At 42.3% G+C, this 12,808-nt stretch overlaps 1 protein-coding gene across 8 annotated transcripts in view; it reads right to left on the bottom strand.

Annotated features, from left to right (window-relative positions):
• The window catches only part of spag17 (sperm associated antigen 17), a 319,560-nt gene that overhangs the window by 45,020 nt on the left and 261,732 nt on the right, over nt 1–12,808 (bottom strand). For all 8 annotated transcript variants that reach the window (XR_009511839.1, XM_059968399.1, XM_059968400.1 and 5 more), the window contains one exon: nt 1,425–1,541. Coding sequence is in view for 7 of the 8 variants with exons in the window: in XM_059968399.1 (XP_059824382.1) it covers nt 1,425–1,541 (117 nt within the window). In the remaining variant the exon portion in view is untranslated. The remainder of the gene's footprint in view (nt 1–1,424; nt 1,542–12,808) is intronic.

Raw genomic sequence — 12,808 nt, 5'->3', positions numbered from 1 at the left:
GCTCCTTCTGCTACTGCACATGGAGAGGTAGAGTTGGATGGGGAATCCCCTCTAACAATGAAAATGGCGTATCAACACAAGGGGAGATATGAGTGACATGGTATTATGTTTCTTTGTATTTCTTAACTTAAAAAGTTTACGTTACTTAGCAAGGTACTTGAAGGGATATGGATATTGTCTGGGTAAATGGGATCAGTTTAGTTAGGCATTTGGTTACTAATTTAATTAATTTGGCACAATACTGTGGGCCAAAGGGCCAGTTCCTGTGTTGTAGTGGTCTACGTTCTACTTTCTGCTGAATGTAACAACCATAAATATAAACTTTATTTTTGAAATTAAAAAAAAATGTTGTGATGAATAAAGATTTTAATGTCAGCAGGTTCAGTATCTCTGTGGTGACTAAGATTGTAGTCACAACAAGCCTTCTATCCATTTTAGTTTAGAAGGGAGGTGATAAGATCCTGACATGTTTGAGTTTAAAGGTTGATTCCTTTTGTGGGAGAAAATAGAACAAGGATTGCCCTTTTAATACTGAGGTAAGACTATTTTCCCTCCCAGAATATCATGTGTCCTAGAAACTCTCTTACTCAAGAGTGTAGAAGTAGAGTTAATGAATGTTTTTAAAGCAGGGATAGATAGATTCTTGTTTGGCAAGAAAGAAAGAGGTTACCATGGAGAGGACCTAAGTTAGCTGCTATTTTATTGAATGGAAGAGCAGTTTTCACAAGAAAGGCAGCTTACCCCAGCTCCTAAATTGTATGTTCATCTCCTAGATCTTTAGGAAAATTTACAAATTAAGTTCTACTCTGAAGCTTGTTACTTAAATTTTTATTTGCAAGTCTATTGAGAAAATATTCGTGACAACTATCTGTCTTGATGATTCCCATTAATTTCAGAACATTGTCAAAAATATACTTCCATGAAATATTTATTCATTTATTCCTATATATTTATTTTTTATATTTTTCACAGATGTTTAACTGATACTTTCTCCACATTGTTGCCAAAAATGATCTTGTTGACTAAAGCTGGTAGTTCCATTCGGAGATGGTATTTATCACTTCTGAAAATAAATTTAAATCCTAAGTCTGCCTTTGATCAATAAAATATCTTCTGATTTACTGTAAGCAATACAATTGACATTGCAAATGCTTTATTTTCTTTTGTTCCTGCACCAAGTCTGTGCTGTTTTCTCACACCGAAGTTTAGGTGAGCTATGTAATAGTTTCCATATTTTGGTGAATTCATATTTTACACCTACACGAGGAATATTCTGCAACTAAAATAGGGATTCAGTAACAAAACAAAATTAAGTATGCATGAAAGAACAGATTGAGACTATATACGAAGAAGTTCTATCCATTCTTAATGATTGTTTGGCAGATTCACATAGAAATTAGCTGCAGAAACACAAATTAGCTTACCTGGTTTGGAATACTGATGCTGAGAGCTCATTGCCTGCTGTGATGAACTTTCTCTTCTCTTCAGAGGACATGTGTCTGAATGCATTCCAGGATCTGGAGTTGGACTGTAAGTCACATCTGATAAAATAAACAATACTTATAAGTGGGAAGAGACTGAGATCGTTGCTGTATGTTGCTCTCGAAATTTTGTTTTTCCTGATTTTCACAATGCGAGTAACAGGTTTGTAGCATCTGTTTGCTTCAACAATTCTTGCTAAACTCTGAACTTTTACCATGAACAACCTACTTTCCTTGATTTGTTATTCATCTGTACCTAGATAACCATACTTTCACTTTAGGTGAATGTTGGAATCAATATTTTTCCTTTGGCACAGTATTGTGCAAAAACAAATTGGCCTAGATCTGCTTACTATTGTTAGCATTTCCATTTAAAAGTCAAAATCAAAGTCAAGTTTTTTGTTATATGCACAATACATGTATGCACAGGTGCTATGAAAAACTAACTAGCAGCAGTATTACAGGCACATTATATAAGTAGCAGTCTCAACAAAAACGCCAATTAAGCATAGATTATACATTTTTACAAGAAAGAACACAATTAGAAGAAAAAAAAGCTGCATTTAGCAGAAAGTGATCAAAATAGTTATACTGCTGTAATATTGTAGTAATTAGGATTGTGCCAGTTGGTTCAAGAATGGGATGACTAAAGGGAAGTAGTTGCTCTCGAGCCTGGAGGTGTGCATCTTCAGGCTTCAGTACCTCTTGTCTGATGATAGCTGAGAAGATGGATGGTAGGGTCTTTGATAAGACCATAAGACCAAAAGACATAGGTGCAGAATTAGGCCATCTGTTTTGAAAGGGATCCTTCTATCCCGAGGCTGTGCCCTTCTGTCCTTGACTCTCCCACCACGGGAAACATCCATTCCACATCTACTCTGTCTAGGTTTTCAACATTCAAAATATTTCAAAGAGATCCCCCCTCATCCTTCTGAATTCCAACGAGTACAGACCCAGAGCCATCAAACGTTCCTCTTATGATAAACCTTTCGTTCTTGGAATCATCCTTGTGAACCTCCCTTGGACCTTCTCCAATGCCAGCACACCTTTTCTAAAATGAGGGCCCAAAACTGTTCACAATACTCAAGATGAGGCCCCACCAGTGCCTTATAAAGCCTCAGCATCACATCCTTGCTCTTGAATTCTGGACCTCTTGAAATGAATGCTAACATGGCATTTGCCTTCCTCATCACCCACTCAACCTGCAAGTTAACTTTCAGGGAGTTCTGCACAAGGACTTTCAAGTCCCTCTGCATCTCAGATTCCTGGATTTCCTCCATTTAGAAAATAGTCTGCACATTTATTTCTACTACCAAGTGCATGACCATGCCTTTTCCAAAATTGTATTTCATTTGCCACCTTCTTGCACATTCTCCTAATCTAATTTTGCATCCTACCTGTTTCCTCAACACTATTTGCCCTTCACCCAATCTTTGTATTATCTGCAAACTTGGCAACAAAGCTATCTTGTTCCATCATCTAAATCATTGAAATACAGCATAAAAAGAAGTGGTCCCAACACTGACCCCTGCGGAACACCACCAGTCACCGGCAGTCAAGAAGAAAAGGATCCTTTTATTCCCACTTGCTGCCTCCTACCAATCAGCCAATGCTCTAACAATGCTAGTAACTTTCCTGTCATACCATGGGCTCTTAACTTGTTAAGCAGCCTCATGTGTGGCACCTTATCAAAGGCCTTCTGAATGTCCAAATATACACCGTCCACTGCATCCCCTTTATCTATCCTACTTGTAACCTTCTCGAAGAATTTCAACAGGTTCGTCAGGCAGATTTTCTCTGAAAGAAAACATGCTGACTTGGTACTATCTTGTCCTGTGTCTGCAAATACTCTATCACCTCATCCTTAATAACTAACTCTAACATCTTCCCAACCACTTAGGTCAGGCTAACTGGTCTATAATTTCTTTTAAGCTACCTTCCTCCTTTCTTAAAGAGTGGAGTGACACTTTCACCATGCAAGAGTCCAATGATTTCTGAAAAATCATTTCTAACGCCACCAGAATCTCTAATGCTACCTCTTTTAGAACCCTAGGATGCAGTTGATCCGGTCCGGGTGACTAATGTACCTTTAGGTCTTTCAGCTTTTTGAGCACCTTTTCTCTTGTAATAGTAACTGCCCCCCACTTCTCCTCCTTCACACATTACATCAGGCATACTGTTAGTGTCCTCCACAGTGAAGACTGATGGAAAATACACATTTAGTTCATCAGCCATCTCCTTGTCCCCTGTTATTATTTCTCTTGCCTCATTTCCTCGCGGTCCTATATTCTCTCTCATTTCTCTTTTATAGAAACAAAGAAAATAGGTGCAGGAGTAGGCCATTTTGCCCTTTGAGCCTGCACCGCCATTCAGTGTGATCATGGCTGATCATCCAACTCAGAACCCTGTACCTGCTTTCTCTCCATACCCCCGATCCCTTTAGCCACAAGGGCCATATCTAACTCCCTCTTAAATATAGCCAATGAACCAGCCTCAACCATTTCCTGTGGTAGAGAATTTCACAGATTCACCACTCTCTGTGTGAAGAAGTTTTTCCTCATCTCGGTCCTAAAAGGCTTCCGCTTTATCTTTAAACTGTGACCCCTCGTTCTGGACTTCCCCAACATCAGAAACAATCTTCCTGCATCTAGCCTGTCCAATCCCTTTAGAATTTTATACTTTTCAATAAGATCCCCCCTCAATCTTCTAAATTCCAGTGAGTATAAGCCTAGTCGATCCAGTCTTTCTTCATATGAACGTCCTGTCATCCCAGGAATCAATCTAGTGAACCTACTTTGTACTCCCTCTATGGCAAGAATGTCTTTCCTCAGATTAGGGGACCAAAACTGCTCACAATACTCTAGGCCAGGGGTCGGCAACCCACAGCTCCGGAGCCACATGCGGCTCTTTCATCTCTGTGCTGCGGCTCCCTGTGGCTTTGGAAAATAAATTATGAGTATTTAATTAAAATGTATTTTACGTTAGTTTGTTAGTTTTTGAAATGTAATTCTAAATTTGAAGATTATGGTGATCTTGTACAATCTAAATAAAACGTGTTTTTTGTCGCTATTAATATACGTCACCACTGCCAATGCCTGACACCCGCCAGTGTGCGATTTCTTTAATTTTTCGATCCAAGGTAGGCTAACTATGGAGAATTCTAAAAAAAGAAACGTGACTAAAGAAAACAGAATGTTTAATGATACGTGGGCAGATTCATTTGCTTTCACTGCTGACGAGACTGGTTTACCGGTATGCTTAATATGCAATGAGAAACTAGCAAACAACAAAAAGTCAAAAGTCGCAAGGCATTTCCAGAATAAACACGCAGCCTTTGCTCAAAAATATCCGGATGGAGATGAGAGAAAAGAAGTCGTTTCGGAACTGATGCGGAAGGTTGATCTGAGCAAAAATCATTTCAAGAAGTGGATGAAGTCTGGAAAATCAACTACATATGCTAGTTTTGTTGCCACTCAGGAAATAGTCAGGCACGGGAAGCAGTTTACAGATGGTGAATATATAAAAGAATCTTATATTAAGATTTCAGAACGTCTATTCACGGACTTTAAAAACAAGAGTGAAATTGTGCAGAAAATCAGGGATATGCCCCTCTCTGCAAAGACTGTCAAAGACAGAACCATAAAAATGGCAGAAGACATCACAAGACAGCAAATTAAAGACATCAATTCAGCTGTGGCCTACTCGATTGCCTGTGATGAGCCTAAAGACAAAGGTGATATTGAACAAATAGCGCTATTCTGCCGGTATGTAAACTCTGCCGGGCCACAGGAAGAAATGATTGAGTTGATACCTCTAAAAGGCCAAACACGGGGGGAGGACATCTGTGAGGTTGTCTTGAATTGTTTAAGAGCCAAAGGAATAAAGACCACCCACCCGGTGTCAGTAGCTACTGATGGGGCACCAAGTATGACAGGAGCGCACAAGGGATTTGTGGCTTTACTGCAGAAGTCGCTGGACAGAAAGCTGCTGAGTTTTCACTGCATCTTGCACCAAGAGGCACTGTGCGCTCAAACATTTCCTCCGGAATGCACAGAAGTAATGGATGTTGTCATTCAGATTGACAATAAAATAATGGCAAAAAGTTTAAATCACCGTCAATTCCGTTTGTTACTGGACGAGCTGGAAAGCGCATATTCTGATCTCCTGCTGCACAACAAAGTCCGGTGGCGGTCAAGAGGGGAGGAACTGAAATGCTTTGTCGCATGTCTGGAAGAAGTGAAAACTTTCCTGGGCAGCAAAGGGCTCACCTTTCCTGAGCTGGAACAGCCAGAGTGGCTGGAAAAGCTACACTTCATGGAAGACATGACAGCGCACCTGAACACGCTGAACACAGCTCTTCATGGGAAAGGACGCACAGCCCTGCACATGTTGGTGGGTGTTTTGGCATTCGAGCGCAAGTTGACAGTGCTTGCCAGAGATTTACAGAAAGGCACATTGTCTCATTTCCCCAATTTGAGAGAGTTCAAACAAGCTCACGACATGATAAATTTGGAGTATTTACATTCTGCAATCATCGCAATGCAAACATCGTTTGGGAAACGCTTCTGTGAGTTCAGAGAGGAAAAAAACACATTATCCTTCCCGGTCACTCCCCTAAGAATGGATCCATCCCTACTGAATACGACTGCATTGGCAGGTGTGAGTCAACATGATCTTGAGATGGAACTGGCCGACATAGCTGACAAAGACATATGGGTGTCCAAGTTTAGACGCTTGACAGCAGACCTTGAAGATGTTGCCCGTCAGAAGGCCGTTCTTGCTCAGAATCACAAATGGAGTGATATTGAAAACCTCCTCAAACAGGACAAACTTGTGTTCGAAACATGGAATGCTATCCCCGACATTTATGTAAACATTAAAAAGTATGCGCTTGGAGTCCTGTCGATCTTTGGATCCACATATGTATGTGAGCAGGTGTTCTCCAACATGAACTTTATTAAAAACAAACATCGTGCACGCCTCACAGATGACAGCTTGCAATCCTGTGTAAAGATGAAGGTGACGTCATACAGCCCTGATGTGCAGACGCTGTGCGCTGAGGTCCAGGAGCAGAAATCCCATTAACCAAGTATGATAAATATTTTAATTGCCTATTATTTTACGTATATTCATATTTTTTCATTGTTCAGTGAAATAGTCCTTTTATTTTTCAGGTTGACAGCTGGCTGACTATTTTTGGTTTGCTGCTGGCGGACAATTTAAGTTCGGTGTTTTTCATAAATACAAGAAGGACTCAAATAGACATTGAGTATTTTACTTAAAAGTAACCATCAACCCAACGTCTTTTTTTCGGAGTTCAAAATGTTTTTGTTGCATGCAGAAATGTAATTTCGTTTTCTCTGCAGGAGTTCATCAATTTCATAAATGCAACGCATTATAGTTTGTTTATACATAGCATAAAGGCAAAAAAAAGTTGTATGCAGTGATATTTCATTTTAAATGTCAAACGGGTTTTGTGGCTCCCAGTGTTTTCTTTTCTGTGGGAAATGGGTCCAAATGGCTCTTTCAGTGGTAAAGGTTGCCGACCCCTGCTCTAGGCGCAGTCTCACCAAGGCCTTGTACAACTGCAGTAGAACCTCCATGTTCCTGTACTCAAATCCTTTTGCGATGAATGCCAACATACCATTTGCCTTTTTCACCGCCTGCTGTACCTGCATGCCCACCTTCAATGACTGGTGTACAATGACACCCAGGTCTCGTTGCACCTCCCCTTTTCCTAATCGGCCACCATTCAGATAATAATCTGTTTTCCTGTTCTTGCAACCAAAGTGGATAACCTTACATTTATCCGCATTAAATTGCATCTGCCATGAATTTGCCCACTCACCTAACCTATCCAAGTCACCCTGCATCCTCTTAGCATCCTCTTCACAGCTAACACTGATGCCCAGCTTCATGTCATCTGCAAACTTGGAGATGCTGCATTTAATTCCCTTGTCGAAATCATTAATATATATTGTAAACAACTGGGGTCCCAGCACTGAGCCTTGCGGTACCCCACTAGTCACTGCCTGCCATTCTGAAAAGGTCCCGTTTACTCCCACTCTTTGCTTCCTGTCTGCCAACCAATTCTCTATCTACATCAATACCATACCCCCAATACCGTGTGCTTTAAGTTTGCACACTAATCTCCTGTGTGGGACCTTGTCAAAAGCCTTTTGAAAATCTAAATATACCACATCCACTGGCTCTCCCCGATCCACTCTACTAGTTACATCTTCCAAAAATTCTGTAAGATTTGTCAGACATGATTTTCCTTTCACAAATCCATGCTGACTTTGTCCGATGATTTCACCTCTTTCCAAATGTGCTGTTATCACATCTTTGATAACCGACTCTAGCATTTTCCCCACCACCGATGTCAGACTAACCGGTCTATAATTCCCCGGTTTCTCTCTCCCTCCTTTTTTAATAAGTGGGGTTACATTAGCCACCCTCCAATCCTCAGGAACTAATCCAGAACCTAAGGAGTTTTGAAAAATTATCACTAATGCATCCACTATTTCTTGGGCTACTTCCTTAAGCACTCTGGGATGCAGACCATTTGGCCCTGGCGGGGAACATCATAAAGGACTCCTTCCATCCTGCGCACGGACTGTTTGAACTGCTTCAGTCTGGTAGGTGCTTCAGATCCCTCCAGACTAAGACTAATAGGCACTGGAGAAGTTTTTTCCCTACTGTGGTCACTTTGCTGAACAGTTAACTGCCAGTTAACTGTCGGCTAACTATTACTTGGATTGCACTACTTGTATGTACAATCTATATTTTCATTTATATTTATCATTATTATTGTTATTAGCAGAGAGACAACATCTGCCGGAAGTAAATTCCTTGTATGTGTACAGGTACTTGGCGATTAAAGTCTGATTCTGATTAATCCCTTCAATTTACCTAACACCACTTCCCTACTAACATGTATTTCCCTCAGTTCCTCCATCTCACTAGACCCTCGGTCCCTTATTATTTCCAGAAGATTATTTATGTCCTCCTTAGTGAAGTCAGAACCAAAGTAGTTATTCAATTGGTCTGCCATGTCTTTGTTCCCTATGATCAATTCACCTGTTTCTGACTGTAAGGGACCTACATTTGTCTTGACCAATCTTTTTCTTTTCACATATCTATAAAAGCTTTTACAATCAGTTTTTATGTTCCCTGCCAGCTTTCTCTCATGATATTTTTTCCCTTTCCTAATTAAGCCCTTTGTCCTCCTCTGCTGGTCTCTGAATTTCTCCAGTCCTCAGGTGTGCCGCGTTTTTTTGCTAATTTAAATGTTTCTTCTTTGGACTTGATATTAATTTCCCTTGTCAGCCACGGGTGCACTACCTTCCCTGGTTTATTCTTTTGCCGAACTGGGATGAACAATTGTTGTAGTTCATCCATGCGATCTTTAAATGCTTGCCATTGCATATCCACCATCAACCCTTTAAATATCATTTGCCAGTCGATTTAGCTAATTCACATCTCATACCTTCAAAGTTACCCTTCTTTAAGTTCAGTACCTTTGTTTCTGAATTAACTATGTCACTCTCCAGCTTAATGAAGAATTCCACCATCTTATGGTTTCTCTTACCCAAGGGGCCTCACACGACAAGATTGCTAACTAACCCTTCCTCATTGCTCAATACCCAATTTAGAATGGCCTGCTCTCTAGTTGGTTCCTCGACATGTTGGTTCAGAAAACCATCCCACATACATTTCAAGAAATCCTCTTCCTCAGCACCCTTACCAAATTTGGTTCACCCAATCTATATGTATATTGAAGTCACCCATTATAACTACTCACACAAAGTGCTGGTGGAACACAGAAGGCCAGGCAAGCATCTATAAGGAGAAGCACTGTCGATGTTTCGGGCCGAGAACCTTCATCAGGACTAACCAAAAGGAAAGATAGTAAGAGATTTGAAAGTAGTGGGGGGAGGGGGAAATGCAAAATGATAGGAGAAGACCGGAGGGGGTGGGATGAAGCTAAGAGCTGGAAAGGTGATTGGCAAAAGTGATACAGAGCTGGAGAAGGGAAAGGATCATGGGATGGGAGGCCTCAGGAGAAAGAAAGTGGGGGGGGGGGGAGCACCAGAGGGAGATGGAGAACAGGCAAACAACTAAATATGTCAGGGATGGGGTAAGAAGGGGAGGAGAGGCATTAACGGAAGTTAGAGAAGTCAATGTTCATGCCATCAGGTTGGAGACTACCCAGCCAGTATATAAGGTGTTGTTCCTCCAACCTGAGTTTGGATTCATTTTGACAATAGAGGAGGCCATGGATAGACATATCAGAATGGGAATGGGACATGGAATTAAAATGTGTGGCTTTTTCTGGCAGACTGAGCGTAGGTGTTCAGCGAAACAGTCCTGAAATGGGCCCTGAATGGTGGTGAGGGAGGAAGTGTAAGGGCAGGTGTAGCACTTGTTCTGTTTACAAGGATAAGTGCCAGGAGGGAAATCAGTGGGAAGGGATGGGGGACGAGTGGACAAGGGAGTCGCGTAGGGAGCGATCCCTGCGAAAAGCAGAAAGGTGGGGGGAGGGAAAAATGTGTTCGGTAGTGGGATCCCGTTGGAGGTGGCGGAAGTTACGGAGAATTATATGTTGAACATGAAGGCTGGTGGGGTGGTAGGTAAGGACAAGGGGAACCCTATCCCGAGTGGGGTGGTGGGTGGATGGGGTGAGGGCAGATGTGGGGGTGAGGGCAGATGTGCGGGTGAGGGCAGATGTACGGGAAATGGGAGAGATGCGTTTGAGAGCAGAGTTGATGGTGGACGTAGGGAAGCCCCTTTGTTTAAAAAAGGAAGACATCTCCGTCCTGGAATGAAAAGCCTTATCCTGAGAGCAGATGTGGCAGAGACAGAGGAATTGTGAGAAAGGGATAGCCTTTTTGCAAGGGATAGGTTGGGAAGAGGAATAGTCCAGGTATCTGTGAGAGTCTGTAGGCTTATAGTAGATATACCCTTCTCACAGTTCCTTCGTCTCCACCGCATCTGCTCTCAGGATGAGGCTTTTTATTCCAGAATGAAGGAGGTGTCTTCCTTTTTTAAACAAAGAGGCTTCCCTTCGTCCACCATCAACTCTGCTCTCAAATCCATCTCTCCTATTTCCCGCACATCTGCCCTCACCCCATCCACCCGCCACCCACTCAGGATAGGGTTCCCCTTGTCCTTACCTACCACCCCACCAGCCTCCAGGTCCAACGTATAATTCTCCGTAACTGCCGCCACCTCCAACAGGATCCCACTACCAAACACATCTTTCCCTCCCCCCACCTTTCTGCTTTGCACAGGGATCGTTCCCTACGCGACTCCCTTGTCCACTCGTCCCCCCATCCCTTCCCACCGATCTCCCTCCTGGCACTTATCCTTGTAAATAGAACAAGTGCTACACCTGCCCTTACACTTCCTCCCTCACCACCATTCAGGGCCCCAGACAGTCCTTCCAGGTGAGGCAACACATCACCTGTGAGTCGGCTGGTGTGGTATACTGAGTCCGGTGCTCCCGGTGTGGCCTTTTATATATTGGTGAGACCCGACACAGATTGGGAGACCGTTTTGTTGAACACCTACGCTCGATCCGCCAGAAAAAACAGGATCTTCCAGTGGCTACACATTTTAATTCCACGTCCCATTCCCACTCTGATATGTCTATCCATGGCCTCCTCTATTGTCAAAATGAATCTAAACTCAGGTTGGAGGAACAACACCTTATCTACCGGCTGAGTAGTCTCCAACCTGATGGCATGAACATTGACTTCTCTAACTTCCATTAATGCCCCTCCTCCCCTTCTTACCCCATCCCTGACATATTTAGTTGTTTGCCTGTTTTCCATCTCCCTCTGGTGCTCCCCCCCCACTTTCTTTCTCCTGAGGCCTCCCATCCCATGATCCTTTCCCTTCTCCAGCTCTGTATCACTTTTGCCAATCACCTTTCCAGCTCTTAGCTTCATCCCACCCCCTCCGGTCTTCTCCTGTCATTTCGCATTTCCCCCTCCCTCCACTACTTTCAAATCTCTTACTATCTTTCCTTTCGGTTAGTCCTGACGAAGGGTCTTGTCCCGAAACATCGACAGCGCTTCTCCCTATAGATGCTGCCTGGCCTGCTGCGTTCCACCAGCATTTTGTGTGTGTGTTGTTTGAATTTCCAGCATCTGCAGATTTCCTCGTGTTTGCTCATTATAACTACTGTTCCTTTATTGCACGCATTTCTAATTTCCTGTTTAATGCCATCCCCAACCTCACTACCACTGTTAAGTGGCCTGTACACAACTCCCATCAGCGTTTTCTGCCCTTAGCGTTATGCAATTCTACCCATATTGATTCCACATCCTCCAGGCTAATGTCCTTCCTTTCTATTGCATTAATCTCCTCTCTAACCAGCAATGCTACCAATGCTACCTCATTTTTTCCAGAAATGCAAAGCCATTGCTGCTCTGTTGACATCCATGCCAGCAGGCCCTTCCAATGTTATTTTTAACATACTTGAAAAAACTTTTACTATCCACTTTGATATTATTTGCTAGTTTGCTTTCATATTTCATCTTTTCCCTTTTAATGATATTTTTAGTTGCTCTCTGTAGGTTTTTAAAAATATCCCAATTCTCTATCTTCTCACTAATTTTTGCTTTGTTGTATGCCCTCTCTTTTGCTTTTACAATAGCTTTGTCAGCCATAATTGTACTATTTTACCATTTGAGCATTTCTTCAGTTTTGGAATACACATGTCCTGCACCTTCCTCATTTTTCCCAGAAATGCACACCATTGCTGCTCTGTTGACATCCATGTCAGCAGGTCCTTCCAATTTACTTTGGCCAACTCCTCTCTCATACCATTGCCTTACTCCACTGAAATACTGCTACATCAGACTTTACTTTCTCCCTATCAGATTTCAAGTTGAACTCAATCATACTGCGATCGTTGGTTCCTAAGGGTTCTTGCACTTTAAGCTCCCTAATTAATCCTCCAGCTCACTACATAACGCCTAATTCAGTATAGCTGATCCCCTAGTAGGTTCAATGACAAGCTGCTCTAAAAAGCTATTTCTTAGGCCTGCATGTTAAAATCTCCCGTGACTACCATAACATTGCCCTTTGACTTGCCTTTTCTACTTCTTGTTGTAACCTGTGGTCCACCTCCCAGCCACTGTTGGGAGGCCTGTATATAACTGCGGTCAATGTCCTTTTACCCTTGCAGTTTCTTAACTCAACCCACAAGGATTCAGCATCTTCTGATGCTATGTCACATCTTTATACTGATTTGATGCCATTTTTTACCAGTAGAGCAACACCAACCTCTCTGCCTGCCTTCCTATCCCTTCGATATA

Source organism: Hypanus sabinus, chromosome 4 (genome assembly GCF_030144855.1).
Source record: "Hypanus sabinus isolate sHypSab1 chromosome 4, sHypSab1.hap1, whole genome shotgun sequence".
Classification (NCBI taxonomy): domain Eukaryota; kingdom Metazoa; phylum Chordata; class Chondrichthyes; order Myliobatiformes; family Dasyatidae; genus Hypanus; species Hypanus sabinus.
Note: the sequence above shows the minus strand (reverse complement) of the source record. Positions and strands in the feature narration are given on the sequence as shown.